Source organism: Mustela lutreola, chromosome 9 (genome assembly GCF_030435805.1).
Source record: "Mustela lutreola isolate mMusLut2 chromosome 9, mMusLut2.pri, whole genome shotgun sequence".
In the NCBI taxonomy this organism is placed as follows: domain Eukaryota; kingdom Metazoa; phylum Chordata; class Mammalia; order Carnivora; family Mustelidae; genus Mustela; species Mustela lutreola.
Genome location: NC_081298.1, coordinates 9,782,459 through 9,808,794, shown reverse-complemented (window position 1 = coordinate 9,808,794; position 26,336 = coordinate 9,782,459). Strand labels below are relative to the sequence as shown.

Genomic DNA, 26,336 nt, shown 5'->3' with positions numbered 1-26,336 from the left:
GGATGACATAAACACCCAAAAGAGCAAGACAAATCACAAGCAACATACCAAGTGTAATATTAGAAGCACTAAAAGTTTCAGGGGGAAAAAAAACATGATTTATTTTAATAATATTTACTAAACATCAATTATGGGAGACAGTAGAAAAGAGTCCCCGACAACACAGAGCTAAACAGTGAAACCTAGAATATACACTAGGGCTGTTCTAAATAAAACACATCAGGGTACCAGTCACCCGTATATCTGATGTCCAAAGTTACTTACAATGCACTGCTCTGAGAAAAAAAAAAAAAGAGGTAGATTTTACATACAGCAGAATCTCCCTTTAAAATAGAAAAGAGGCTAGGGGCGCCTGGGTGGCTCAGTGGGTTAAAGCGTCTGCCTTTGGCTCAGGTCATGATCTCAGAGTCCTGGGATCGAGCCCCGCATTGGGCTCTCTGCTCAGCAGGGAGCCTGCTTCCTCCTGTCTCTCTGCCTGCCTCTCTGCCCACTTGTAATCTCTGTCTGTCGGGTAACTAAATAAAATCTTGAAAAAAAAATTAAAAATAAATAAAATAAAATAGAAAAGAGACTAGAAAAATATATATGCCAAAATATTAAGAGCACCCATCACTTAGTTGTGAGATTAGAGGTGATTTTGATCTTATTCTCTGGTCACTGTGAATCTTTGTTTTCTCCTACTACGACAATTCCTTGTATTATTTTCTAAGAGCATTTATTCAGCCTCCAAGGAAGGCAAGCCAGCATCTGGCATGTCACCAATGCTCATCAGACCCAGTATTTCCCTCTGAGTGTGGATCCACCACCCGGGATCCACCTTAACACAGCCTCCGGCGGCCAGCACCAAGCTCCAGAGCCGGCCCACGAGACAGACGCTAAGCGGCATCCCTGGCACAGAACAGGCAGGGCAAGGGCTTCTGAGCAAAGACTGATTCAAGAAAGGCTGGTTCACGGAGGAACCGCCCTTCCCCTGCTGGGGCCCAGAACAGGACTCACGCTCCCAAGAGTGCTCCATCGTCATCTCCAAGGGGACCACAAGAGAAAAAGAAGAAAATGGCCTGGGTCCTTCTCCACTCACCTGATGGGGATGATATTGGAGAACAGCAGGAGGAAGCGGATGATCTGGAGGTACCAGCGCCCGGCAAAGTGCTGAAGGGCCACCATGACCAGCGACACCACCACCAGAGCACCGAAGAGGATCTTGGTCAGGCAGTTCACCTCCAGGTCAAACAGGCCGATCTGTGGGACGGAGCAGCAGGGGGAGCCTGTGCTTAGTCGGTGCACCGGAGCCCAGCTGGAGAACTGGTCCTTCTCCAGGAGCACCTGCGCCCCAGGCAAGAGACAGTGGGACCCTTTGGTCCCTACGTCTTTGGTTCAGAATACTGGGCTCCAGGGGCTGGGCTTCCTAACACACATCCAAGGGGCCTCAAGGATTTCTGATTGCATTAATTTTTTTAACAATCAACAAGACTTAGGGGCACTGGGTGGCTCAGTCAGTGAAGTGTCTGCCTTCGGCTCAGGTCATGATCTGAGGGTCCGGGGATCGAGCCCTGCATCAGGCTCCCTGCTCAGTGGAGGGTCTGTTTCCCCCTCTCTCTCTACCACTACTCCACCCCCTCAGCTCATGCTCTCTCTCTCTCAAATAAACAAGTGAAATTTTTAAAATAAAAATAAAATCTTTAAAATAAAAAACAAACAAAACAATCATGAAGACTTAGACTTGGACACACATAAACAGGTCATGGTGCCTTGGGGGCTACGTGTGGGGTGACATACGCCACAGCCTGTAAAATGGTCTCGGTCCCCCACTCCTGGAACTGCCCCACACATGGATCCGGGGCTGCCTGACAGCTCAGGGCACACACGCCGGTGGGACCTGATGGCTAAGACTCGTGAGTGCAATGATTTGAATAATCACAGATCTACTTCAACGTGTCTGCAAAAAAAAAAAAAAAAAAAAAAAACGGAACCAGCAGGCCAAAGCCGTAACTTCACAGAATCGTGGCCCAGCACGAGGCTAAAGCATCAAATAGATGGCCTTCTGGTCGTAAGGACCATGGGGAGGCAATGACCAGAGGTCTGGAAACCGCACTCGTTCACGGCGTCGACAGAGGAAGTCATTGTACAGTTTCTGGCTAAGTCTTGAACTATGGGGGAGGGGTGGGGCCGGGAGGGCGGGTCGTGGTGTGAAACGAGTGAGAACAGGGCCCACCTGGAGGCCACAGAGCGGACCCCCCGCTCACCACGCCACAGCCAGTGTCCTCTGTGGGGTGGATCTGAGCCCGCCCCTTCCCTGCCGGGCAGCGTGAGGCCACGGGGCTTCTCACAGCCACTGCTCAGCTCATGAGCCCATGGAAGCGCCCGGGCTCCCCGGCTGGGGTCGGGGTGGTGGGGAGTAAACGGGGGGGGGGTCACCTGTGAAGGATGGGGCACCATGCAGGGCACGCAGGAAGTGGTCAACAGTTTGAACTTGAAAGCTTTAAAAATTTTATGAATTCCCACAAATACACAGGAATGCATGCTCCTGTGTTACACGGATGCGTGTGCACACGCGTACACGTGCACAGACACATGAGAAGACAGAACGTCCATATGAATGAAATAACACTGTAAGGTGTTCCTGTCTTTAAATCCAGCTCCTCTGAGGGCCTGGGTGGCTCAGTCGGTTAAGCGACTGCCTTCAGCTCGGGTCATGATCCTGGAGTCCCAGGATCGAGTCCCGCATTGGGCTCCCTGCTCAGTGGGGAGTCTGCTTCTCCCTCTGACCCTCCCCCATCCCACGCTCTCTCTGTCAAATAAATAAATAAAATCTTTAAAACAAACAAACGTCGAGCTCACCTTACTTCGAGGGTTTGAGGTGTTCATGACACTCCGGAGTTCTCTGCCCGTGTAAAGGACAACACCCACGACAGTACCTGAAGCGAGAAAAGCGCAGCACAAAGAGGCGTGAACACCGACGACGATCCGGGGCCACGAGGACCAGCCCTGCTGCTACTCGCCACAGGCAGCCATTTCGATTTAAATTCAACAGAAATTAATATATCCAGGTCCCCGTCTTCCCTCCGCGTCCACCACGGTTTCAAGCGCTCGGCGGTCACGGTGAAGACACAGAGCACTGTGACTGTTGCTGGAAGGTCGGCTGCTCAGTGCGGGTCTGTGGGGTCCCCTGGGGACCTGGCGGAGGTCTGCCCGTCATGCCACCGCCCTCAGAGGCTTCCAGAGGCGCTTATAGGACATTCCTATCTTCAGACACTATGAGAACTTACAAACACGCTCTCATTAGAGCCTTCTTCCTGCTGAGTCTGATTCCTTTAGATACTGTGTCCAACGAGAACACAGGCCAGATGACCCATCTTTCCTGAGAAACTTCCCCACCCCCTCTCATGCGCCCCCCCAGCCCTGTTTATCAATCTTTCTAAAAGTCAGCAACTTATAGAAGAAACGCAAAAGGCCAGTTAACATTAGAAAAGATGCTCAACTTTGTGAGTAATCAAAGAAATGCAAAATAAGCCACTTTTATCCCTATTGCAACAATAAAAATTCCACAGACTGATAACACCCAGTGTCTCCGCCAAATGGGCCCTTGTCATAACACGCTGTTGGCTGGAGTATAAACGGGAACAATCTATTTTGGGGTGAAACTGGTCATATCTATTAACAATCTACCTGTCTCCTCTCCTCAGCGTAAGCCACAGAAATGCTCAACACAGTGGGGAAGACCCGACAACAAAGGAGGAAACGAGAAACAGGCAATCACAGACGGTGGCAGGTGCCGTCATGAAAATCAGGCAGAGGAACAGACCAGAAGGAGCTGGAGAAGCCCGCTGGTTGGTACTGGGTGGTCGGAGAAGCAGCCTCTGAGATGAGGACGCCTGAGCAGGAGCCTGAACCCTGAGAAGGGGCCAGCCCCGCCATGCTCTCAGGGAGGCGGCCAGGAACACAAGCAAGCTGGTCTCTGCTGGGAACGAGAACCACCTCCACTCTCCTCTCTCAGAGGGAGATGCCAAAACCTCAGAGAGGGTCAAACAGAGCTGGTCAAGGAACCCCAGCCCAGAGGACGCACTGGGACTGCGTCTCCCCGACAAAGCCCCAGGAGGACACACTGAGGTCCCCCCTCCAAGCTTAATGCACACAACGCGGTTCCCTTCCAGGAAGGCTCAGCAGATGGCGGGCCAGGCAGAGCTCACTTGCTAGTCCCCTGGCAGATGGCGGCTCCAGTGAACGCAGGCCTGCGGCCACAGCAGATGGTCAGACCAGAGGTGGCCACGCAGCCACTGCACTCGTTCCTGCACAGATGTAGTGGGTGTCAGTCCCCGCGATCGAGGGTTCAAGAGGGTCCTGACGACAAGGACCTATGAACAGTTCCTGCACTGGTGCCGGCCAACTTTGATGCCTGCCAAGGCTGAAATGAAAATGGCCCTTCTCCCCGGTGCCTGCCTCTGCTCAAGGCCAAAACCCCTTCCATAAGATCCAAACGCCAGCTACAGTCGCCCAGAGAGAAACCACACACGTGCACTGGTTTGGTCTATACTGGGGCTTTTGAGGTTTTGAATTCATCAACATCTTTTAAATACAGGAACTTTCATATAAAAAAATTGAGAATTCTCGCTCCTCCTGGAAACTTAGAAGATCTGGAGACACTGAGTCCGTACTCCCAGCAGGTGCCAAGCACGGGCACTCCCTTTATCCGGGGGCAGGCTCTCAGCTCATCCTGACCCCCATGCGGCCCAAGCCACCCCTTCAAGACCTCCTTTCCACTCAGCCGGCTGGTTTCTCCAAGTCACACTGCTGTGGTCGGGTGTCACGCCAACTTCTTCCTAACTCTCCACGACAGCCCAGTCCCAGGGTCAGGGCCTACTCTGTGACCCCTTTGTCCCTGTCTGCAACAAGATAAATGCTACCCCTGAGAGTGAGCTTTCGGAAATGTTTACAGCAGTCAGAAACCGCTGCGGCATTCAAGCGAGTAAGCGCAGGACCAGTGCCACTGGACAGGGTCCAGACCAGCTGGACACGCTCAAGCTCACATGCCCATGTGCACAGGCACGACTGCCCACAGGCTGTGCAAGGGCCACGGACTGATCTGCTGCGGACCGGAACCGGGGGAGGCAGGCGCACAAGCAACTGGAGAGCCTGAGAAGAACCAGGCTCCAGAGCCCCCGGGCCATGCCCCAATCCTTCCCTCTCTCAGCCCAGTGACTCCCCAGCCTAGCGGCGAGGGGTTGGGTTGCCATGGTGACTGCGTCCTCTCCAGGTTGAGGCCAGCAGAGGCAGCTGGACCCTAAGCACTGTCTGGCAAGCGTTCTCATTCTTTCAGACTTTCAAGTGGTAACAGCAGAGTGACCGGAACATAGGACTTCGCTTCTAAAGAGAACAGAGAAGTGAAATCTCACAGAATCAAGATGACTAACGATGGCGGTTTCTTGATGGGGTGCACCAGAAGGAAATGGCTTGCATATAACCAGGCTTGCATCAGAATCAGAATGCAGTCAAAGGACTACTCACTGACAAGCAGGGAAAACTGAGGCCACATAAGGAAATGGTACGTGTCCAGTGTCGCGGACTCTGAAACCCATGCCCGGTGAAGGGCTCGGCAGGTAACACCACTGGGTCACGGCTCTCACCACTCACTATCCTCCCCATCACCAATCACAAACTTTGAAATGTCTTCTCCCACCTGTTTCCCACTCTCTGCCTCCCAGGAGAGGACCTCCTAGGCTGTGCGACCTCAGGCAACTTGCTTAACGTCTCTGACACTCCATTCTTCATTCCATGAAACCCCCCTTTAATGTTGTGAGACCAAAACAAGAGAGTGGCAGCAAAATGCTTTATAAATAAAAAGAGCCTGATAGGGTGCCTGGGTGGCTCAGTGGGTTAAGCCTCTGCCTTTGGCTCGGGTCATGATCTCAGGGTCCTGGGATCGAGTCCTGCATCAGGCTCTCTGCTCAATGGACAGCCTCCTTCTCCCTCTTCCCCTGCCTGCCGCTCTGCCTACTTGTGATCTCTCTCTGTCAAATAAATAAATAAAATCTTAAAAAAAATAAAAAGAGCCCGATAAACAAAAGACCCATCACTGTTCATCTCTGAGATGAAGGCTGACAAGTCCCTCCACCTCAGAACTCTCCACATGGCCACTTAAATTGCTTCCCTTTACACTGGTTTCAGAGGACTTTGCAGACCCGCCCCCACTTCCTCCCATCTCCTCTGTCCTTTGTATTCCGTTTAGAGTGAACTAGAATCACCAGGAGGATGAAGACGAGGACTTCCCAGCAAGCCACCGCAGCGCCAGGACCGAGCAACAGAGCATGGCTGCATCCCATAGAGACGCTCAGGAAAGGTTGTTGGGGGGGTCTGGCTGGCTCAGCCAGATGAAGAGTTTACGACTCTTGAGCTCAGGGTTGTGAGGCTGAGCCTCACACTGGGGAGCAGATTATACTTAAAATGATCCTTTACTTTTTTTTTTTCCAAAAATATAAAAATAGGGGCGCCTGGCTGGCTCAGTTAGTTAAGCAGCTGCCTTCAGCTCAGGTCATGATCTCAAGGTCTTGGGATCGAGTCCCGCATCAGGCTCCCTGCTCCGTGGAGAGCCTGCTTCTTCCTCTTCCCCTGCCTGCCGCTCTGCCTACTTGTACTCTCTCTGTCAAATAAATAAATAAAATCTTTAAAAAATAAAAATTAAATAAAAGTTAAAATTAAAAAATAACTTTGTTTTGTTTTGTTCTGTTACATGGAAAGAAGCAGGCAGAAGAGAAGAAAATCACCAGAATAAAAACCAGACAGACATGTGAATATGTATTTACTACTAAAATGTCAATATTGTTGAAGCAAGTGGCTAACCAAACAACTCAAACCTATGAGGAATCAACGCAGCTGTTACCCTTGGGGCGCCTGGGTGGCTCAGTCACTTAAGCATCTGTCTTCAGCTCCGGTTATGATCTCGGGGTCCTGAGATCGAGGGACCCCCTCCCACCCATGCATCCAGCTCCCTGCCCAGTGGGAAGCCTGCTTCTCCCCTCCTCAGCCCCTCCCCCATCACCCACCTTCTCGCTAGCTCTGTTCGCTTGCTCTCAAATAAATAAATAATCTTTTCATAAAGGTCGCTGTGTGGGGACTGGAAGGCAGCGGGGGGATCGCTGGGGGCTGACAAAACCCCAATTATTGATCGGAGCACTGGTGGTAAGTTTGGGATTCAGCCAGTCTTCCATATATGCGTTATCTTTCGAAAAAAGGGAAGGAGAAGACACCCGCCTGCAAGGAGCACTGGACTTACTGCCTGGCAAGCAGATGCCCACATCCCAGGCGCCCCTGTGCCCCCAGCTCTGCCTGAGCTGGACACAGCACAACTCAGGAGTTCTACCCCCCCGTATCTGATCTCCGTTCACAGCCCCATTCCGCCTGCCGCTCTCCATCCCAAAGTGGGCGCTCTCTCCTTTCACACACGTCCAGTCCCCGGGGGCAGCCTCGACACAGGGCCACGTGCACAGACTGGGCGCCAGGGTCTAGAGCTTCCGGCTGGAGCTCAAGTAAGGCCCTTATGCCAGTAAGGTTTCCTAACATCACTCCATGCATTCAAATATTTTAATGTGAAACTATATAAACACTCCAAGAAAACATTAGTGTATTCGTCTCATTTTAAAGCAGGTAAGATTTTCTCAGCATGTCGCAAAAACCAGAAACCATAAAGAAAAAAAAAAAATCAATAGATTTGAGGGTATAAAAATTTTAAATTTTTGTGCCAAAATACAAATGAGACCAACTGGGAGACAGTAATTGCAATTAAGGTAAAAAGCATAAGGATAATATTCTATAAAGAGTTCTTAGAAATCATTTTTTTAAATTCTTTTAAGATCTATTTATTTGAGGGGCGCCTGGGTGGCTCAGTGGTTTAAGCCGCTGCCTACGGCTCAGGTCATGATCTCGGGGTCCTGGGATCGAGTCCCGCATCGGGCTCTCTCTGCTCAGCAGGGAGCCTGCTTCCTCCTCTCTCTCTCTCTGCCTCTCTGCCCACTTGTGATTTCTCTCTGTCAAATAAATAAATAAAATCTTTAAAAAAAAAAAAAAAGATTTATTTACTTGAGAGAGAGAGTCAGCACATGAACAGGAGGACAGAACAAAGGGAGAAGCAGACTCCCCACTAAGCCAGGAGCCCTGTACAGGATTCACTCTCAGGACCCTGAGATCATGATGTGAGTGGAAGGCAGACACTTCACCGACTGAGCCACCCAGGTGCCCCAGGAATCAATTTTTAAAGGAATCCATCAATAGAAAAAAAAATGGGCATTGGCCATAAACTGGCAAATCATATATACATTTTAAAAATGCAAATGAAAAAATGCAAATGAAGATAAAACACTTTTAAAAATCCAACTTCACAAATAACTTTTTTTTTCAGATTTTATTTTTGGAACGCCTGAGTGGTGCAGTCAGCTAGTATCTGACTCTTGATTTCAGCTCAGGTCATGATCTCAAAGCCGTGAGATGGAGCCCCAAGACCAGCTCTGTGTTCAGTACAGAGTCTGCTTGGGATTCTCTCTCTCAACATAACACATATCTGCCCTTTACTCTAGGATTCCCATTTCTATGGAAATGTGGATAACATCAATATTTAGAACTTCTATCTGGAAAAACCAAACAAAGCACATCAAAGACAAAAGCAAAAGCCAAACAATAGACATTGAAAAGAAGATTTGCATCACATCGAGATGAGTTTGATATTGTCTCTGCTAGGAAGCACGCTCACAAGTCAATATGAAGAAACAGAAAGTAGACCGACCAAAACATTAGGAACTGTCTTATGTGTAGAAAGAGGTTCCCATATTCTCAATGAAATAAACAAAACAAGAACAAGACAACCTCTATCACAGACAAGAACAGTATAACACTATGAAACTTCTGCATATCAAATACGCCACAAAACCTTTTCAAAAACCAGAAATGGGGAACTCTCACAAATGAGTAAGAGCACGAGAACGAGAAGAAACAGCTAGCGGGCACAAAAAGTAAGGGACACAGGTAGAGAGACCACACAGACCACAAGGAAAGCCAACCTTCCAGGCAATCCAGGAAATGCAAATCGAAACACACTCCTTATTTTTCTGCCAAATTAAAAAGATTAAAAGGAATAATTACTTGTTAATAAATGCATTCAAAGGGGAGGAAAACTGGGAAGGAAGAGTAACCAGTTCTGAGAGACATGGGTGGACCTGCGGCAGGGGAGAGGCTGGAGGGGAAGGACTGCAGCAGGGGCTGGTGGGTGTGGCCAATGGTGTGCGCGTGGTTTGTGGGTGGGGTTTGTGGGCATGTCAGGCAGTTCCTCCTTGCCTGTGCAGAGCCTTAAGGACCCATTTCTCTTCTTTAGCCATCAGGAGGAATTGAGAGACATTCCAGATTAGGCTGCAAATACAGGCAGGGAGTGGAAAAGGAAAAATGGCAGAAGACGTAAAAGGAGTGCTCATCTCTATGTGCATTACATGGTTCATCTATGGATGAACAAGGCGGCCCCGCGTTTAGTTTGTGCTGATCTGTACTGGTCATTCCCTCAGAGTATCCTGACTGAGCACCTAAATTATACTAAAGAGCCACAAAGCAGCATCAAGCAGAAGAAAATGGGTTGGTAGGAGGGAGAGGTGCTTGAGAGGGAGAAAGCCGTCATCCAACAGTAAAGACAGGAAGTTGGCAATAGTAAAATCATATATTAATAATAGTATATGCTATTACCTCATATGTGTAATGTAACAAAGTAACGAGAACTGCACAATATGTTCTGCTTCTGGAACAAAGTGCCTGGGTTCAAGTTCCAACTTTGCCTTTTACCTCCTGTGTGACCTTGGGCAAGTTCCTTAGCCTCACAGAGCCTCGGTTTCCCCATCTGCAGAATGGGCTAATACCGGCACCTCCCCTCACGGTTAACGATGGGAGGGGTCAGTGCAATGGGTAATGCATGTAAAGGCCTCACCAAGGTGCCGGACAGATCCGTGGCCCCCCACTGCCACCAACCACCATGACTGTAGACACTGTTTGGCTCCTGGAACCGCTTCTAATCAGTCTCTCCCCAGTGTTCAAAAACTAAAAGACACCAATTTTCACATCATCTTGGTGTTTTCAACACCAAGGCTCCAACTCAGGCCCGTGGCCCTTTCCTGTGCTGGGGGGAGGGACCGCCTAGGACTGGCAGGAGCTCAGCAGCCCCCCCAGACACGACCTCCGGCCAGCACATCCAGGCTGGCCCAGTTTCTGGGAGAGATTAGGACGTCAATCTCAGGTGGCAATTAAGGGCTATTCCCGGAGTGGATGCTGCCGAAAAAGCGCCGGCCACAACAGCTTCTCTCAGAGGTGTCCACAACCGTCTGAGGGGCAATCAGATGTCAGCGAGACTCCCTGGAGGGGCAGCAGCAAGTGGAAAACACCATGTGACCGCCGGCTAATTTTCCCCACTGACAGATGATTATTCTAATTACACAAGAGGATTTTCTTTCCTTTTCAAATTGCTAACACATTCCCCAGAAAGGGCGCCCTTACCCGACGCAATGACAGTGCCAGCCCAGAGCGTGTTCTCGATGCTCAAGCTCTCGCTGATCGGAGGGTCGCTGTCTTCCTGGAAAAGACCGATGGGCATGCATTTATCCAACAAGGTTCTGGAAGAATCCACAGGCTATTTCCAACGTGCTCGTCCCAAGACAGGAAGAGAGGACGACCCCTATTTGGAAGCCCCCAGGTGAGCCAGGAGAGAAGGGCCAAGCTCCAAAGCCACCGTCCTGGGCGTGCCCGAAGGAGGACAGGCTTCCAACACTGAAGACACGTCCAGCAAGGCAAGAACTAAAATGCAGAAGCAAATCAAACAGAAGCAGCCCTCTGCTGGCCCGTCCTATGGCTTCTAGGAAGAGAGCATGATTCCGTGGGGATCCCAGATTCTTCAAATAATTGAAAGCTAAATTTAATTTCTAGCCTTTAGGTAGAATAGTTGGGAAGTGGCTTAAAAATTGTTAACAATGCCAGCCGGGGCTTGTGTGAGTAGAAGAGGTCACGGATGTGTCCAAAGCAGACATAAAAAGTACCTGCCTTCCCACCACAGAGTTCACAGTAATTCTAATGCTGCTGGGGTCTACGCTGTCGGGGAAACTCACGCTGTTCAGAGGCCGGGAGAAAAACCCCGCTGTGCCAACCTCACTATGTCAGTTTTCAAGCTGGGGCTACTTAGGGGAAGCTCATCCCTTCCTGGAGCTCAGCTACCCCCCAACAAAGACCTGCCAACACTTCTTCTCTGCAGCACCGTCCCCAGCATGTGTTCTCAGCAAGGCAGCAGTGCCCGGTCAGCTAAGCCCACTTACTCTGGTGAAAGTTCCCACAAAGTTGTGAATGTCGATATTTGGCTCTTCTGCGTAGACATACGACCGAATCTGGAGGAGATCCTGTTCAACAGAGGTAATGTTTTCGAGTTAAAACAAAATTCGGGATTAAAGAGATCTCAGGTGGGGCGCCTGGGTGGCTCCGTTAACTGTGCTCAGTTAAGCCTCTGCCTTTGACTCAGGTCATGATCTCAGGGTCCTGGGATCGAGCCCCGTATCGGGCTCTCTGCTCAGCGGGGAGCCTGTTCCCCCTCTCTCTCTGCCTCTCTGCCTACTTATGATCTTTCTCTGTCACATAAATAAATAAAATATTAAAAAATAAATAAGTAAAGAGATCCCAGGAGGCCCCCAGAGTTTTTCAAAAGCAACTCTATCCCCCAAACAGCAAGCAGGCTCTCAAAAGTACAGGCGAGGTGGAAAAAGAGAAGAAAAAAATTCTCTATTAGAAACTACGTTTAGCGGTCGCTCCACACGCTATCCCACAACACCCCGACAGACTCCACAGTGAAGACGCCTGTGTGTCTGTGTTCACCCGGTGCCTCCCAAACTGGCTCATGGCCTAGGTCCCCCTTCTGCTCCACTGCCGGGGCCAAGAGCTGTTGGTACCAATGAAGGTCTGTGCTCAGTCAACAGTGCTTACTTGGCCCTGATCTGTGTAAGGCCTTGGAAAAGGCATAAAAAGCAAATAGAACACGTCACACCCAGGAAGATGGCAACCATCCGAAAAGTATGGGTGAGAATATGGAGGAACTGGAACGCCCATGGACTGTTGGAAGGAACGTAAAGTGGTGCAGCCACCGCGGCAAACAATATGGCAGTTCCTCAAAAACTTACACGTAGAATTACTGTGATTAGCAAGCCACTCTCGGGGAAGTGACAGCAGGGTCTCGAAGATGCTGTACGGCTGTGATTACGCACCATCACCGAAAGATGCCAACAGCCCACGCATCCACTGACGGGTAAATGGATGAACAAAATGGAATACAGCCATATAATGGAATATTGCCCAGCTTTATAGAGGAAGGGAATCCTGACACAGGCCACCACATTATGCTAAGTGAAATAAATCCATCACTAAAGGACAAATACTGTATGATCCCCCTTTGATCGGGTCCCTAGAACAGTCAAATTCATAGAGACAGAAAGTGCAGTGGTGGATGCGGGGGACTGGGCAACGGGGAACTGGTGTTTGATGGGTCAGAGTTTCTGTTTCACACGGTGAAGAGCTCTGGAGATGGACGGTGGGGATAGCTGCACAACGTGAATGGGCTTACCGCCCCTGAACTGTACATTTTAAAATGATAACATGGTAAATTTGATGTGTATTTTACCACAATGAAAAAAATTGAGAAAAAAAAAAATCTCCAGTCAGGTAGTCAGGCAAATCCAGACCACAACACACCTTGGCTACAGGGACCCAGAGCGGGGCAGAGGTTACTGGCCGCCCCCCGCCCAGCGCCTGTGGCCTCTACTAATGAGCTAGGAGGTCCCACGTGCAGATGGGTTTATCCTGTGGCATTTATGTACTAATAAGAAAAGGTCCTGAGGGGGCGCTTGGGTGACACACTCATTTAAGCGTCAGACTCTTGATTTAAGGCTCAGGTTGTGATCTCAGGGTTGTAATCTCAGAGTTGTGAGACTGAGCCCCACATGCGGCTCTGTGCTCAGCGTGGCGCCTGCTTGAATTTTTCTCTCTCCCTCTCCCTTTACCACTCCTCCTTGCTCTCTCTCAAATAAATAAATAAATCTAAAATTTAAAAAACAAAAAACAACAACAAAAAAAAAAACCCGGAGATACATTCAAAGTGGACAGGAGCAAACGTTGCAGAATCTCAAACACAAGGTAATCTCAGATATGTGTGCGCTCCCCCCGCCCACCAGCAAGTTCACAGCTGTACATGTGTGGGGAGGTGTGCTGGCAGAGGTCTGGGAAGATCACCACTGACTGTACAGGATCCCCAGAGGGAAGCAGGTAAGGTCTGGGGCAGAGGCCACAAGCAAGACTTTTCCTTTCTTCCTCCAGGGCTTTCCAAACAATGAATTATTTATTTTAACAAGAGCACAGTCTTGTGATGCCCAGGTCGTCCCTTCATACGGTTCTTCTGCTAAATCGCTGCTCCCCTCTCGGATCCCTCTAGCCCAGCAAGGAGGAGTCTCCTAACAAGGACAGCATCTCCTTCTCTGGGCCCCAGCCCAGGCCCGGGGCCAGACGGGGCAGGGCAGGGGCAGGGGATGGGGAACAGGGAGAGGGACCAACAGCGGTGTTCCTTACACCGATGCATCCAAAGCACACACCGACAAAGGCAACTCTGTGCAGCAACAGACCTGCACCTTCGTGACAGACCCGCACCTTCATGATTCTAGGCGCTTCCAGGCCATCTCCTTCAAATCATTATGAGGACTAGAAAGCTTCCCTTGGAGAAATCTTACCAGGAAGTTAAAATGTGTCACCCAGGAAAACCAGAACCCTCTCACGAGACCAACCTCATCTCGGGGCAGGACGGTGCCCCCTCAGGATTCCCAGGGGCTCCCAACCTGTATTAGAAACTCACTGCTCCAGAATTCTGGTTTAAGAATTAATATTAGTAATGGTGCCACTTCACTTGTCACTGACCATGAGACATCATTAGGACAGGGCTATTAACATGGAACACTGTCCTGCCCACTCCTTCCTCACAGAACATGGATAAGGAACAGCATTAATCCGTGTGACCACAAGCCCAGGAAAAGCTTTCATGTTCTGCCGAATCCTTTCAAGCCACTGTTGGGGCATGTTGGCCTCTGAGCGTTTAAATTACATTTTGTGACTCTGTAACCTTGTCCATGGGCCACATCCAATCCATGTGGCTTGTCCTTAAACTTACTCTTTGGCTCCCTGACCCTCTCGCTTTACAGATCACGGCCTGAGTAATGTGGGGCTGACGGGGAAGTGTGGGGCTCTGCACACCCTTGAGAGCCTGCTGGTTCTAACTCCTTAGGCCACCCCCTGGGAGAGGGCCCATGGCTGTTCCACACATGGCTCTACGTGCTGTTCCTCACACTGTTCCACGCGTAGGGTATTCAGCAGTGCACATTCCAGGCAGAACTCTGCTCTCAGAGATACTGCCTGGAAGTAAGTCGGGTGGGAAGACAAAGGGAGGGTGGTCAGAAAATGCCTCTCACACAAGGAGATCTGTGCACAAAACCCAGGAGGTAGGCTGGAGAGGCCCGGCCCGGCAGCCATTGGAGCACAACTGTCCCCTGTGGAGGAAACAGCAAGCGCAAACACCGGGACCCAGAGGGAGAGGGCACAGGCAGGCGGAGCACCCAGGCTGAGGTCAGGGTCCTGGCAGGGACACAGACCCCATAGGGCTTGAGGACAACAGCAAGGACGGTAGTCTGGATTCTCAGGAACGAGAAGCCTCCAGAGGCCCTGAGCAGAGGGATGATACACCTTTATGCCTTTCCTTCTAGCTTTATGCAAGGCGCCTTGTCGAGGCTTTGTAAGATTCTGAGCTCCCTCTACAGAGCCCCCAACCCTGCACTTCACCCGGCTGCGTGACTTGAAACAATAAGTGCTCAGGAAGGCCCCCCAGGACCCCATCCTGCCCGCCCTCCTTCCCACCTGACGACCCTCATCGGGCCCTGAAGGGCCTCTGAGTCCCAGAGTCCAACAAGGACACTGGTGCCAGTCTGCATTTCCGCAGGAAAGCTACTCACGGCCGCGGTGGGGAGCCTCTGCGTGCAGGCCACGGGGAGCCGCAGCTTCCAGTCTGTCTCGCCGTCCAGCTGGTCTGTGCGCAGGAAGCAGGAGCCTGTGGAAGGAAGGTGGGCACTGTCTATCCGCTTTCAATTCCAGGATCCCTCCCCCGGCGGCTCTCAGCAGTTCCTGGTCTCGCCGTTGTAAAAACCCAGTCAGTGACCAACCACCAAAAGGGAAAACAAATACCCCATTTCCCACTTCCTCTGTAAGCTCTGGGGTCGGAAGATCTGGGTTCAAATCCTCACTCCAAGGACACTTGGGTGGCTCAGTCGGTGAAGCATCTGCCTTCGGCTCAGGCCATGATCCCAGCATCTTGGAATCGAGTCCCATATCGATCGGGCTCCCTGCTCAGCAAGGGGCCTGCTTCTCCCTCTGCCTGCTCTGCCTGCTGCTCTGACAAATAAGTAAATTTTTTAAAAGATTTTATTTATTTACTTGACAGAGAGAGAGATCACAAGTAGGCAGAGAGGCAGGCAGAGAGAGAGGGAAAGCAGGCTCCCCGCTGAGCAGAGAGCCCGATGCGGGGCTCGATCCCAGGACCCTGGGATCATGACCTGAGCCAAAGGCAGAGGCTTAACCTACACTGAGCCACCCAGGCGCCCTGACAAATAAGGTAATTACCAAAAAAAAAAAAAAAAAAAAGTCCTCAGTCCATCATCCACTCACAAGAGGAACCTAGGCCAGTTGCTTGACTTTGCTAAACACCAGCAGGCCCGGTCTGTGAAATGGGAAGACAGAGAGCGCAGGAGCCTGCTATGGAGACTGGGTGTGAGAAGCCCCAGCAGGGGGCTGGCACGGACAGCATTCGAGGCCGTTCTGGGCAGGAGATACCTGATCAGGAACCAGACTCCTGGATTCAAGACCAGCTACCCGACTTACTGGCCACACGTCCTTGGAGACGCTTAGCCTCTCCAAGCCTTGGTTTCCCTGCGTGTAAAAGTGGACAGAACAGCACCCACAGCGTGGACGCCACAACAGATCCTGGCAGCTGCTCAAATGCGGGAAGTGCTACAAAAGCTTGTGCTTGTTCCCCACCAGCACGACGAGGCCTCTTTCTGTCCGATGAGCCCGTCCAGCAATGCGTCAGCGGTGGGTTTCATCAGACCCAGAATGCACTGAATTCCTGGACACCGCAGCTAAGACCTCCGGGCAGCACTGAGGAAAAGCATGTCTAATCTTTGCGGGGGCGGGCAAGGGGCAGGGAGGGAAGCATTTCAGGGACCCTAATCCATGACACTCTGTCTTCACAGATAGTGGACATAAGAACCCACTGAGGACAAAGCTGGAGACTTTGAAAGAAGATTTTTAATCAAGGGCCTTCCACTCCATCTCTGGATAAATTATTGTTCATATAAAATTTCACCTGCACTTTTATTTGATTCATAATAAAATACGTTACAGCAACCCTGAAGGAATAGAAATGTTATTTTTTTCAGAGGCTCAAAGATCTGATTGTGCCTGTACTCAGGTGAAAAACAGCTTTGTTTCCTCAAAACAGCTTAAATAACAGAAAAAAAAGAAACGAAGGAGATGAGCATCAACAGATGGGGTTGGGGTGCAGTGGTGTCAGCCACCCCGGGAAAAACTGGGAGGGAGCAGCGTCGGGTAGGAGCCTAGAGCAGCTAGCTCAGGTCCCGGTGGGCTGTGGTAATAAATACATTCCGGGGTGATGGTGGGCGTGGCCTCACGGCTCCTGAGCGAAGGGCCAGAAAGGCCACCTACCTCTCTCCCTAGCTTCTCTAGGGTCACACGTATCTCCTGGCATTTTCTCAGAAAAGAGGGGATTTCTGGGTGCTTCTATCTGTGAAACATGCTTCCTGATCGCGCCAAGTCCTACAGCTGAGCCCAACAGCAGCCCAGAAAGGAAAATCATAGCCGCCGTCAGTGGAGACCCACCAGCTGGCACTCGGCCTGGGTCCAGCTAACTGCATCTTGGTGACGATCAAAATCTATTGACCCGCGAGGACCGAAGACATTCTGTTTTGTTTTGTTTAAAGACCGCTCTATTAAAAGAGATGTTTCTGATTTGCCTTCATGGCTCCAAAATGATCATCTACTTCTGTTCCATTTTCAAATGATTATTTTGCCAAATTACCACTGAAAGGTTAATGGTTATTTTCAAAATTGATCCCAGATGTTTACCGTTTTTTTCTGATGTCCTCAGGAAGATCATGTCAGCAGGGACCCGCTGGTTCTGTGTAATGAAAAGAAAGACTGTTACCGTGAAGAGCCATGTGTGGGGTTTCCGTCCACCCGCCCCCCCACGGCAGCCCCCTCGGCAGGGAGGGGGGAGCAGCCGAAACCCACAGCCTCATTTACGCCTCTGCCTTTGTCACCCACAGATTTGGGGATTTATTTTGTTTTGAATCTGAAAAATCTTGCACGCTGCTGTTACTTTACTAATCCCCTTTTGAAGTCTTCTCTCAGAAAGAGAGCTTCTAGTTTTCTGGAGAATCCAACCATCACCTCCCGAAATTCCAGCCAGAAGGGCCCGGGCCAAAAGCCAGCCACCCTCGCCGGCTCTCTTACAGGCAGGCAGTCTGCCGAAACCAAAGACACACGCACACTCGCTCACGCTTTCTGCTCCTGCCAAATCTCTGGCTTGATGTTTGGCTTTGAGTGGAATTTTAATAAGGAGGTCGAGTAGTGAGAAGCGACAAAAGCCATTCTCAAGAAAACATGGGCGTAAGCCAACGGCAGCCCTCGTTTAATTACAGAGAAGTAGGTAATAACATAGAGGGTCCGTGGGGTCTCCTGAGCTACTACACAGCGGAGCGTCCCTCACCTCAAATCAACTTTGAGTTCTTGGATTTAATCCCTTTAAAGGAGCATAGTTCACTTCCTACAGAAACAAGCTAGGATACAATCCTTTTCTAATCAAATATTATTCCAAGCCTCTCCAGGGCCACCCCCAAAACCACGACCTTCCAAAAAGAGACCGGAGTGTTTGCTGAAGTCAAAAATGTATGAATGGTGCTATTTTTAAACAGGCATTTTGGGCCCTTTTTACTATTCTAGTATTACACGTGATCCGTGCTCCCCAAAAAACTACAGAAGAACATGATGTTTAAGTAAAAAAAAAAAAAAAATGCAAGCTAAAATCACTCAAAATAGTAAATGACAAATATTTTTATGTGAAAGCATTTCGAGGAAAGATTTCATGGTAATATTAAAAAAAAATAAAAACACCAATAGGAATCAAAACTTGGGTGTATAAGCAGAAGTTTTGGCTAACCAGCATACATAAACCTTGAAAAATTATTCTATCTGGGTGTCTCATGGTGAAGAAATTTTCCTCCCCAGGCAAAGCTTTAGGAGAGAATCCCAAAAAGCCTACACTCAGTCTACCGGAGTCAGGATCTATGACGTGGTGGCCATGACTTCCCCCTTAACACACTCACACAGCAACCGGTCACAAACCGTGGGATGCCACCCACCTTTTCCACGATGATAAGATCTCCAACCTGGATGTTGGAGCTTTTCACCTTCACTGTCCCTGCGAAGAAAGAGGTCCAAGATACATCATGTGTGAATGCATTTCAATTCCTCACGCCTTTGTAGAGTGCCCACGAGCCTGCAAAGCCAATACAGTACGCCCAGAAGTAATTCCCTACTGGGCCCTGCTAACCTCATGGGCATCACCTGCCTCTCCAGTTAGAGACACCTGCTGCAGAAACTGCTCTGGAACAAATCGCCACCTCTCAGAGCCCTGCACTAACTCACCCCCTCACAGCAGGTGCCTTCTGTCTTAACGGCACTTCAGCTGCTTTTCTAAATTGGTACCATGAGATTCATTCAACCTCAAAAGAAGACAAAAAAGAACACAGAAAAGAGGAAGAAAATTAAGGACCAGATCCATGGACAGGGTAACTCTTTTTTTTTTCTTTTTCAGGATTTTATTTATTTGAGAGAGAGAGAGAGAAAAGGCACGAGTAGGGGGAGAGGTAGAGGGAGAGAACCTCAAGCAGACTCCCCGCTGAGCACAGAGCCCAACGTGGGGCTTGATCTCATAATCCCGAGATCATGACCTGCGCAGAACTCACGAGATCATGATTACTCAACAGACAGAGTCACCCAGATGCCCTCTGGAAAATCAGCTTTTAATTTTCGACATCCCTGAAAAGAAAGAAGTCATCCTAACATGACTGATTTTTTTTTTTAATTTGTGGTTGCTGGGTGGGTGGGTGGCCCCATCGGCTAAGCGTCTGCCTTCAGCTTGGGTCATGATCCCAGCTAGGACTGAGTCCCTAGCTGGGCTCCTGGCTCAGTGTGGGGAGTCTGCTTCTGCTCACTTCCGCTCTCTCTCTCTCTCAAATAAATCAATCTTTAGAAAAAATTTGCGATTGGTACATATTTTATGGGACTCTGATCAGACTACACCACTTGAGCTCGATGTTTACATGGATAAACAGTAACAGCTAACATTAAACACAAACTTGAACTCAGCACCGTAGAGGCACGGACATGGTGACGGCTGCCTTTAGTCCTCACAATGGCCTGAAGAAATGGCTATTATCGGGGCACCTGGGTGGCTCAGTGGGTTAAGCCTTCAGCTCGGGTCATGATCTCAGGGTCCTGGGATCGAGTCCCGCATCGGGCTCTCTGCTCAGCGGGGAGCCTGCTTCCTCCTCTCTCTCTCTCTCTGCCTGCCTCTCTGCCTACTTGTGATCTCTCTGTCAAATAAATAAATAAAATTAAAAAAAAAAAAAAAAAGAAATGGCTATTATCACCTCGGGAGTTTTCAGACAAGGAAATTAGGCTCAGACCTGCACCATCCCCACCCCACCAGCCTCACCGTTAGAAAGGATCAGAGCCAGGATTCACAACCCCATCTGACTGCAGAGGGAGAATATTTAAAAAAAAAAAAAAAAGTGAGTACAGTTCAAAGCCAAAAAAGAACATTTACTGAGTGCTATGTTGTGGGAATTCAAAGATGCAAGGCAGTACCCTTATCCAAGAAAGAAAAGGGTCAGGTTCCTTCTGGAGTCCACAAACATGCTGGCGGGGGCCAAGGCAGTGAACAGTTTAGGTTTTGTAGGCCAACAGGTGAGGTTCCCAACTCTGCCAACAATCGGTCCCGCCACCAAAAGTTCAAAACTATTCTTAGCAACCAGACCATCCCCCCCCCCAAAAAGGGGGGGGGCACCAGGGCTGAATTTGGCTCCAGGGCTGTAGTTGCAAACCCATGAGCTAGTAAGAAAGAGAGCCAGACAGATGCGGTTAGTGCGAAATCATGAGAGAAATGATGTAGATGAGTCAGGGGGACGAGGGAGCAGAAAGGGGGAAAAATCTCCCCCTTTGGAAGAGGACCCGAACACTGCCCAGCAAACAGAAGGCTCTTGGTCATACTTTCAACGTTCCAGCACCATCTACTGAATGCCTGCTGTACGCCCGCTGATCCAGAGGTGGGGATACACAGAACTCACCTTCCAGTGGAGGGAAGGAGGCAACGGGTAAACCAGGAGCGAACGGGGTGGGCTTGGCAGGGAAGGTGAGACCCGAGGTGGGTGAAGAACACTGGTGACCAGTAACCCATGAAAACTCATGAGATGGGAGAAAGTGGTGTATGTGAGTCGTCCATGCCTGCGTGTGGCCCCAGGTTGCACCTCCCTTGGCAAGGCCAGAAGCACTGGATGGAAGGCAGGGAACAGCAAGAGAGGAAGGTGGAAGGGCAGGTCGGGGCCTGGTGCTCCTGTGGACAAGCCCAGAGGGGAGGGGGCCGTGATTCTGGCGATGGTCACATTCTTGCAGAAGGGGCAACACCAAGAAATCGTTCCATTGCTGGCTTTTCGTAAAAAGCCCATTTAACTTACAAACTTTCGGCCGAGAAAGAAAGGAAGTAATAATGACTCTCAATCCTTCTCAATGAAGTGCCCTTTCATCCAGCCGCGAGGGCAAAAGTGGAGAGAGAATCGCGAACCTGCTATTCCCTCCCTGTGGTCACTCGTGCGCCAAAACCCCAACGTTCACTAAGCATAGGATTTCTAGCTTGAGCTTAAGAACTTAAAGACACTAATGAAATAATCTGAGTGTACAACTCCAGGCTTTTGCAGTTTTTCTCAGTATCCTATGCTTTTCACATAATTCGATATGTCTTTTTAATAATTTACCGCTGTTGAGATTTTCCATAGCATTCCAATGATCTCTACTGACCCAGTTCTTCCCAATAGGTTCCACAGAGTTTCATCTTAATTAATTCTTGTACTTAATTAAATTTTGTGCTGGTAACAGTCCATGGAACTACCACTAGGAACTTCTTCCCAAACATGAAGAATGACTTCTAGACAGACTACCCAGCAAGCTGGGAACTGAACCAACCCTCGGCTGCTCTGAGGCCTTCTGGATTCTCCCAGTTCGACATCTCACACTGTGAATGTTCCGTGTGCCTCACTTTCACTGAACACAGGACTAAATTCGATGAGAGCCCCAGAGCCTCAAGGGTTCCTTATGTCAAAATATGCGCAGACAGAATGGGGGACATCCACCGAGCCAGAATGAGAGCATTAGATACGGGACGAGAGAGAGATGCCTGGGGGGCTCAACCGGTTAAGCATCTGCCTTCAGCTCCGGTCGTGATCCTGGGGTCCTGGGACCCAGCGTTGGGCTCCCTGCTCCACAGGGAGTGTGCTTCTCCCTCTCCCTCTGTTTGCCCCAACCCCTTTCCCACCATTCAGGCTCTATCTATCACTGCCTCTCAAATAAATAAAATAAAATCAGAAAGAAAGGGAGGGAGGAAGAGAGAAAGGGCGGGGAGGAGGAATGGAGGGAGAAAGGAAAGAAAAGAAGAGAAATGCGGAGGGGGCGCCTGGGTGGCTCCGTGGGTTAGAGCCTCTGCCTTCAGCTCAGGTCATGATCTCAGGGTCCTGGGATCGAGCCCCACATCAGTCTCTCTGCTCGGCAGGGAGCCTGCTTCCTCCTCTCTCTCTCTGCCTGCTTCTCTGCCTGTTTGTGATCTCTGTCTGTCAAATAAATAAATACAATCTTTAAATTAAAGAAAAATGGAAGGTTTCCCTGCCCGACCATTTCTCCCAGCGCCACTAGGGGGCAACAGGAAAAGCATACACAGCACGGAGGAGCTAGTCTTCCCTGGGAGTGTGTCCGGGCGATGCTGGAAGGAAGGAAGACAGTAAATTCAGCATGGCCCTCTGTGCCGACGAACTTCTCCTTCACCGGAGCTCGCCTCGGCTTTCCCAGACATAAATTTACATAGTCTTTGGTTTTATTACTCACATTGAGGCTGGTGGCCTGACCCAAACGATCGTTGGGGCTTGTGTTCCAACCTTCAAGACCTGGCTCCCAGTCTTCTCTGGTATTTAACTCAAAGACAAATTCGTATTTTCAGTCTTAATCATAACTGCATATGTATGCGTGGGGATGTCGGCAGGACAGACAAAATCCGGAGGATTCAACCGGAGGCCTTGACGGGTGATTCTTCCTGGGGACAAAGGGAGTCTATCCCTTTCTCTGGCACACATACTTTCTAAATTCTTCCCAGGGATTTTTTTTTTTTTTTTTTTTTTAGTAAGCATGAGGTGTTCTTCTAATAAGAAAGAAGAAGAAGAAATTAAATTAGCTCAAACTTCTAAGTGACCAGACCCAAATCCCTGCCTTCTACCACGGAGCCCTGATTTACGATCAGTTAATGTCAACTCTTGCCTCTCCCTGTCCATCTGCTCTACCTCAACAAAAACCCCTTTTAATCCGCGCGCTTGCCGAGCGGATTCTGACCGAGGCCAGCAGGCCGATCCCCCAGACAAGGTCATCTACTGTATCTGTCAGCCGGCCAGCAGGCTCCCTCTCGGGAAGAGGGCAGCAGGAGCCACACAACCAAGAGGCCACTTGCATTTCTTAGCCATGGTTCCTCACTAGCATGTGTGTGTGCATTGGCAGGGGCGGGGGGGGGGGGTGTCTCTGCAGCTTGCACAAAGGGATATCTTCAGACTCTGCTCTGTCGAGCTGACCCCACGGTCCTGACCATTAATTTGGATTTCCCTTTCCATATTGCCATTTGTTGGCAATCAACAACACGCCGTGCAGGGCTATCTGCAGGGTGTGTGTGTGTGTGTGTGTGTGTGTTCTGAATGAGGACAGGCACAAAACCAGAAGAATGAAAACGTGGCAGGAAGAAAAGAGAATGGAAAACAGATACCAGGGTTCCTGTTCCAACGTTGACTGGGCTTTTCTACCAGCCAGGTACCACAGCTGGCTGTGGACAACTGAACAAAGGCCTTCACATGGCCCTCACGGCTGCCATGGGCCAGGGTGACGGCGGGAAGCAGAAGAAAAGGGGGACAAAATGAGACTGACGGGCCAGGCATTCCCGGCGCTGGGATTAACCCGCAGAATGAAAAGCACTTCAAACTGTGGGAAGGGCTCTGAGTACATGCTTTCTAACCTTACATCAACGGCTATTCTGAGTTTTCTACAAATGTTCTTGCCAAAACAAAACAAAACAAAACAAAAGCTAGAGCAAGGTGCAGACGCACTCTGGCAGACCTCCCATCCCCCTAACAAAGTAATAGTATTCAGAGACAGGAGGACGGCTCCCTACTGCCAGGGCTCCGACAAAATACTCTCCAGGCGTCCCACTGAGAGAAGCCAGCACACACCCGACCACGGCTTCTTCCCTTTTCCCTCTCACTTTCCTTGAGGTTCCTACAGCGGAAGGAGAGCCGGACCCCCAGGGGTGCAACCCGTGTGTCCACACAAGCGCCCCCCCCCCAGGGTGAATGATCTGTCATCATCTTAAAATTCTTAGTAACTTTTCAACAAGGTCATTTTGCACGGGGTCCCCCCAAATTACGTAGCTGCCCCTGAACAGAGGCAAAAGCACCCAGTAAGATCTTCAGTACACAGGGCACAGGATAACTTGGCCACCTTCTGAGAACAGAAGGCCACAGCCCTTCCCCCTCCCCAGCCCGCCCTGCTCTCCGGGTTCCTCTAACACCCAGCCTCCAACCTCCAGCCTCTGGGATTTCTAGATCAAGTTGCAGGAACTTTACAGAAGTTTGGCTAAGACATTTTTACAAAGGTTAAGTGGGAAACTGTCTGCTGGCCACATCCTCAATCATCAAATGCCTTCTATAAAACAAATTTATCCCTTTCAGCTTTCGACACTCTCCCGGAGTCACCCCTGAGCCAGAGTTTATAACAGGGAACAAAATTCCAATTACAAGAGCTGTTTATTTCTGCAGAGAGGGACCCCAAGCCTTTCATAAGCAAAGCTATTGAGCACAAACCATGCTTTTCATGGATGACAGCCTCAGAATAAGAGCAGTTTGTCTCCATTGCAGGGAGAAACCAGATGTTTCCCCGGAGTCGAAACAAGCAAATGACAATTCAGTCAAACTACGGAACAGCCTGCAAGAAAGAAATTTTTTTTTTTTTTAATTCCGGGGCACCCCTATGTGTGGGCCTCTGTTTTGACCCCAAACACCTCCAGCCCTACTTCTCTTTTCCATTGTGCATGCAGGACACTGATTACTTTTCTAGATCCTGGGCAGCAAACTCTACGCACCAAGGCTGGTTAATGTATTACTCTTGAGCTCACAGTCTGTGACAGTGATGAGTTGTAAATTCTACAGCGTGTGTACATTTCCTGGGGTGGACGTTAAAACGCCTCTGCAGACCTGGCAGAGTTCAGAGGTTTCGCGTTGAAATTTTCATATTCCAGAGAGCTGTCTTACACTCCCCAGAGCCCAAGAAAAGACTTACTTAAAAACAGGCGAAGGACTGAGAAGTAGTATTGTAAATTCCATGGCTGCATCCTGGGGCTTTTGTTTAAAATAGTGGGAACTTAAAAAAGAAAGCTGAGGTTTAAAGATAGCAAGTTTATACCCAACAGAGGCTTTTAAAATAAATATATAAACGGTTCTCCCTCCTTCGGGTGCCCAGTGAAGAAACAGACCCACACCCCAGTGGTGGGAGGGGGCAGGGGTGGAGACAGATACAATTTGGGAGAGATAACAGTGCAATGTGCATGTGAGATTGTTTTCAGGGGTTTTTATTGGGGGGGAGGGAGGGGAGGTCTTTTTTAATTAAACAATAGATCAGTTCACCAATGATGTGTAATAAAGTAAAACGGAGTACTTTGAAAAAACAAGGAAATGAATGAGTCTGAAATAACCTGGCATCTGTCGGAGAATGTATGGGAAAGTGTCTGTCTGGCAAGATCTGTTTTAAACAAGACTTGTAAAACTAATGCGCTGAATCGTAACGAGGGACGCTCGGCAGGGGAAGACTCTGCTTCCTCAACTGCCTTTGAACTCCTCCGTAAAGGACTTTGGCAGTATGTTTGCTGTCGTTAATATTAAAAAGACCATCACTGTAATTCTCTTCTCTAGGAAGTATAAAACAGAGATGTCCCACCAGTTTAGGGACATCTTAGTGCTGGGTGCCTTGCAGATTTGATCTTTTCTTCTTCTGGACCAGAGGTCTTGGCCACAACCATGTCACGCCAGCTCCTGGATCAGGCCGAGAAGCCTAAGAGCTCGATCCTCCCCCTCTTCCCATTTACTGGAGCGGGAGGTTTTGGAGCAATGCTGTATGCCCTGCACCTGGCACTGTTCAATCAGGATGTCAGCTGGGATGAGAAGAATAACCCGGAAGCCCAGAACAAAACGGGTCCCAGTGATCAATACAAGTTCTACTCCATGAACGTCACACATTCGACATTCTGATAACAAAACTGAAGACAGTCTAGATGTCTTTTTTTTTTTCCAATAAATTGTATTTATTTGACAGAGAGAGAGCACAAGCAGGCAGAGTAGCAGGGAGAGGGAGAGGGAGAAACAAGCTCCGCGCTGATCAAGGAGCCCAATGTGGGGCTCGATCTCAGGACTCTGGGATCAAGACCTGAGCCAAAAGCAGTTGCTTAACCAACTGAGCCACCCAGGTGCCCCCAATGGCCTACACTTCTAAATGAAATGTTTCACTAGAAAGGTGAAAGTCTTCCAGAAAGCATCTGCACAGTTTTCTACTTATCCAGGAAATAGTTCCCCTCTAAAGGCCAAAATCACAGTGAATTGTGTTGGGGGTTGCACTGATTAATAAATATCTGAAACTTTAAAAATGAAATGAAAAAAATTTAAAGTATAAAACGTATCATGTCTCTACAGAGTTTATACTTTGAAAACACAAATGGTACTTGTGTTTAAGAATACAGAATTTCAGGCACCTGGGTGGCTCAGCTGGTTAAGCGACTGCCTTTGGCTCAGGTCATGATCCTGGAGTCCTGGGATCGAGTCCCACAT

The 26,336-nt window shown here is 49.4% G+C and overlaps 1 protein-coding gene across 7 annotated transcripts in view; it reads right to left on the bottom strand.

Moving 5' to 3' along the window:
- ATP9A (ATPase phospholipid transporting 9A (putative)) overlaps positions 1-26,336 on the bottom strand; it is a 129,117-nt gene that overhangs the window by 55,786 nt on the left and 46,995 nt on the right. For all 7 annotated transcript variants that reach the window (XM_059132735.1, XM_059132734.1, XM_059132740.1 and 4 more), the window contains 7 exons: positions 18,522-18,580; positions 17,227-17,278; positions 15,042-15,136; positions 11,325-11,405; positions 10,516-10,591; positions 2,839-2,915; positions 1,079-1,239 (listed from right to left, as the gene is read on the bottom strand). In XM_059132735.1, coding sequence (XP_058988718.1) covers positions 1,079-1,239; positions 2,839-2,915; positions 10,516-10,591; positions 11,325-11,405; positions 15,042-15,136; positions 17,227-17,278; positions 18,522-18,580 — 601 coding nt within the window. The remainder of the gene's footprint in view (positions 1-1,078; positions 1,240-2,838; positions 2,916-10,515; positions 10,592-11,324; positions 11,406-15,041; positions 15,137-17,226; positions 17,279-18,521; positions 18,581-26,336) is intronic.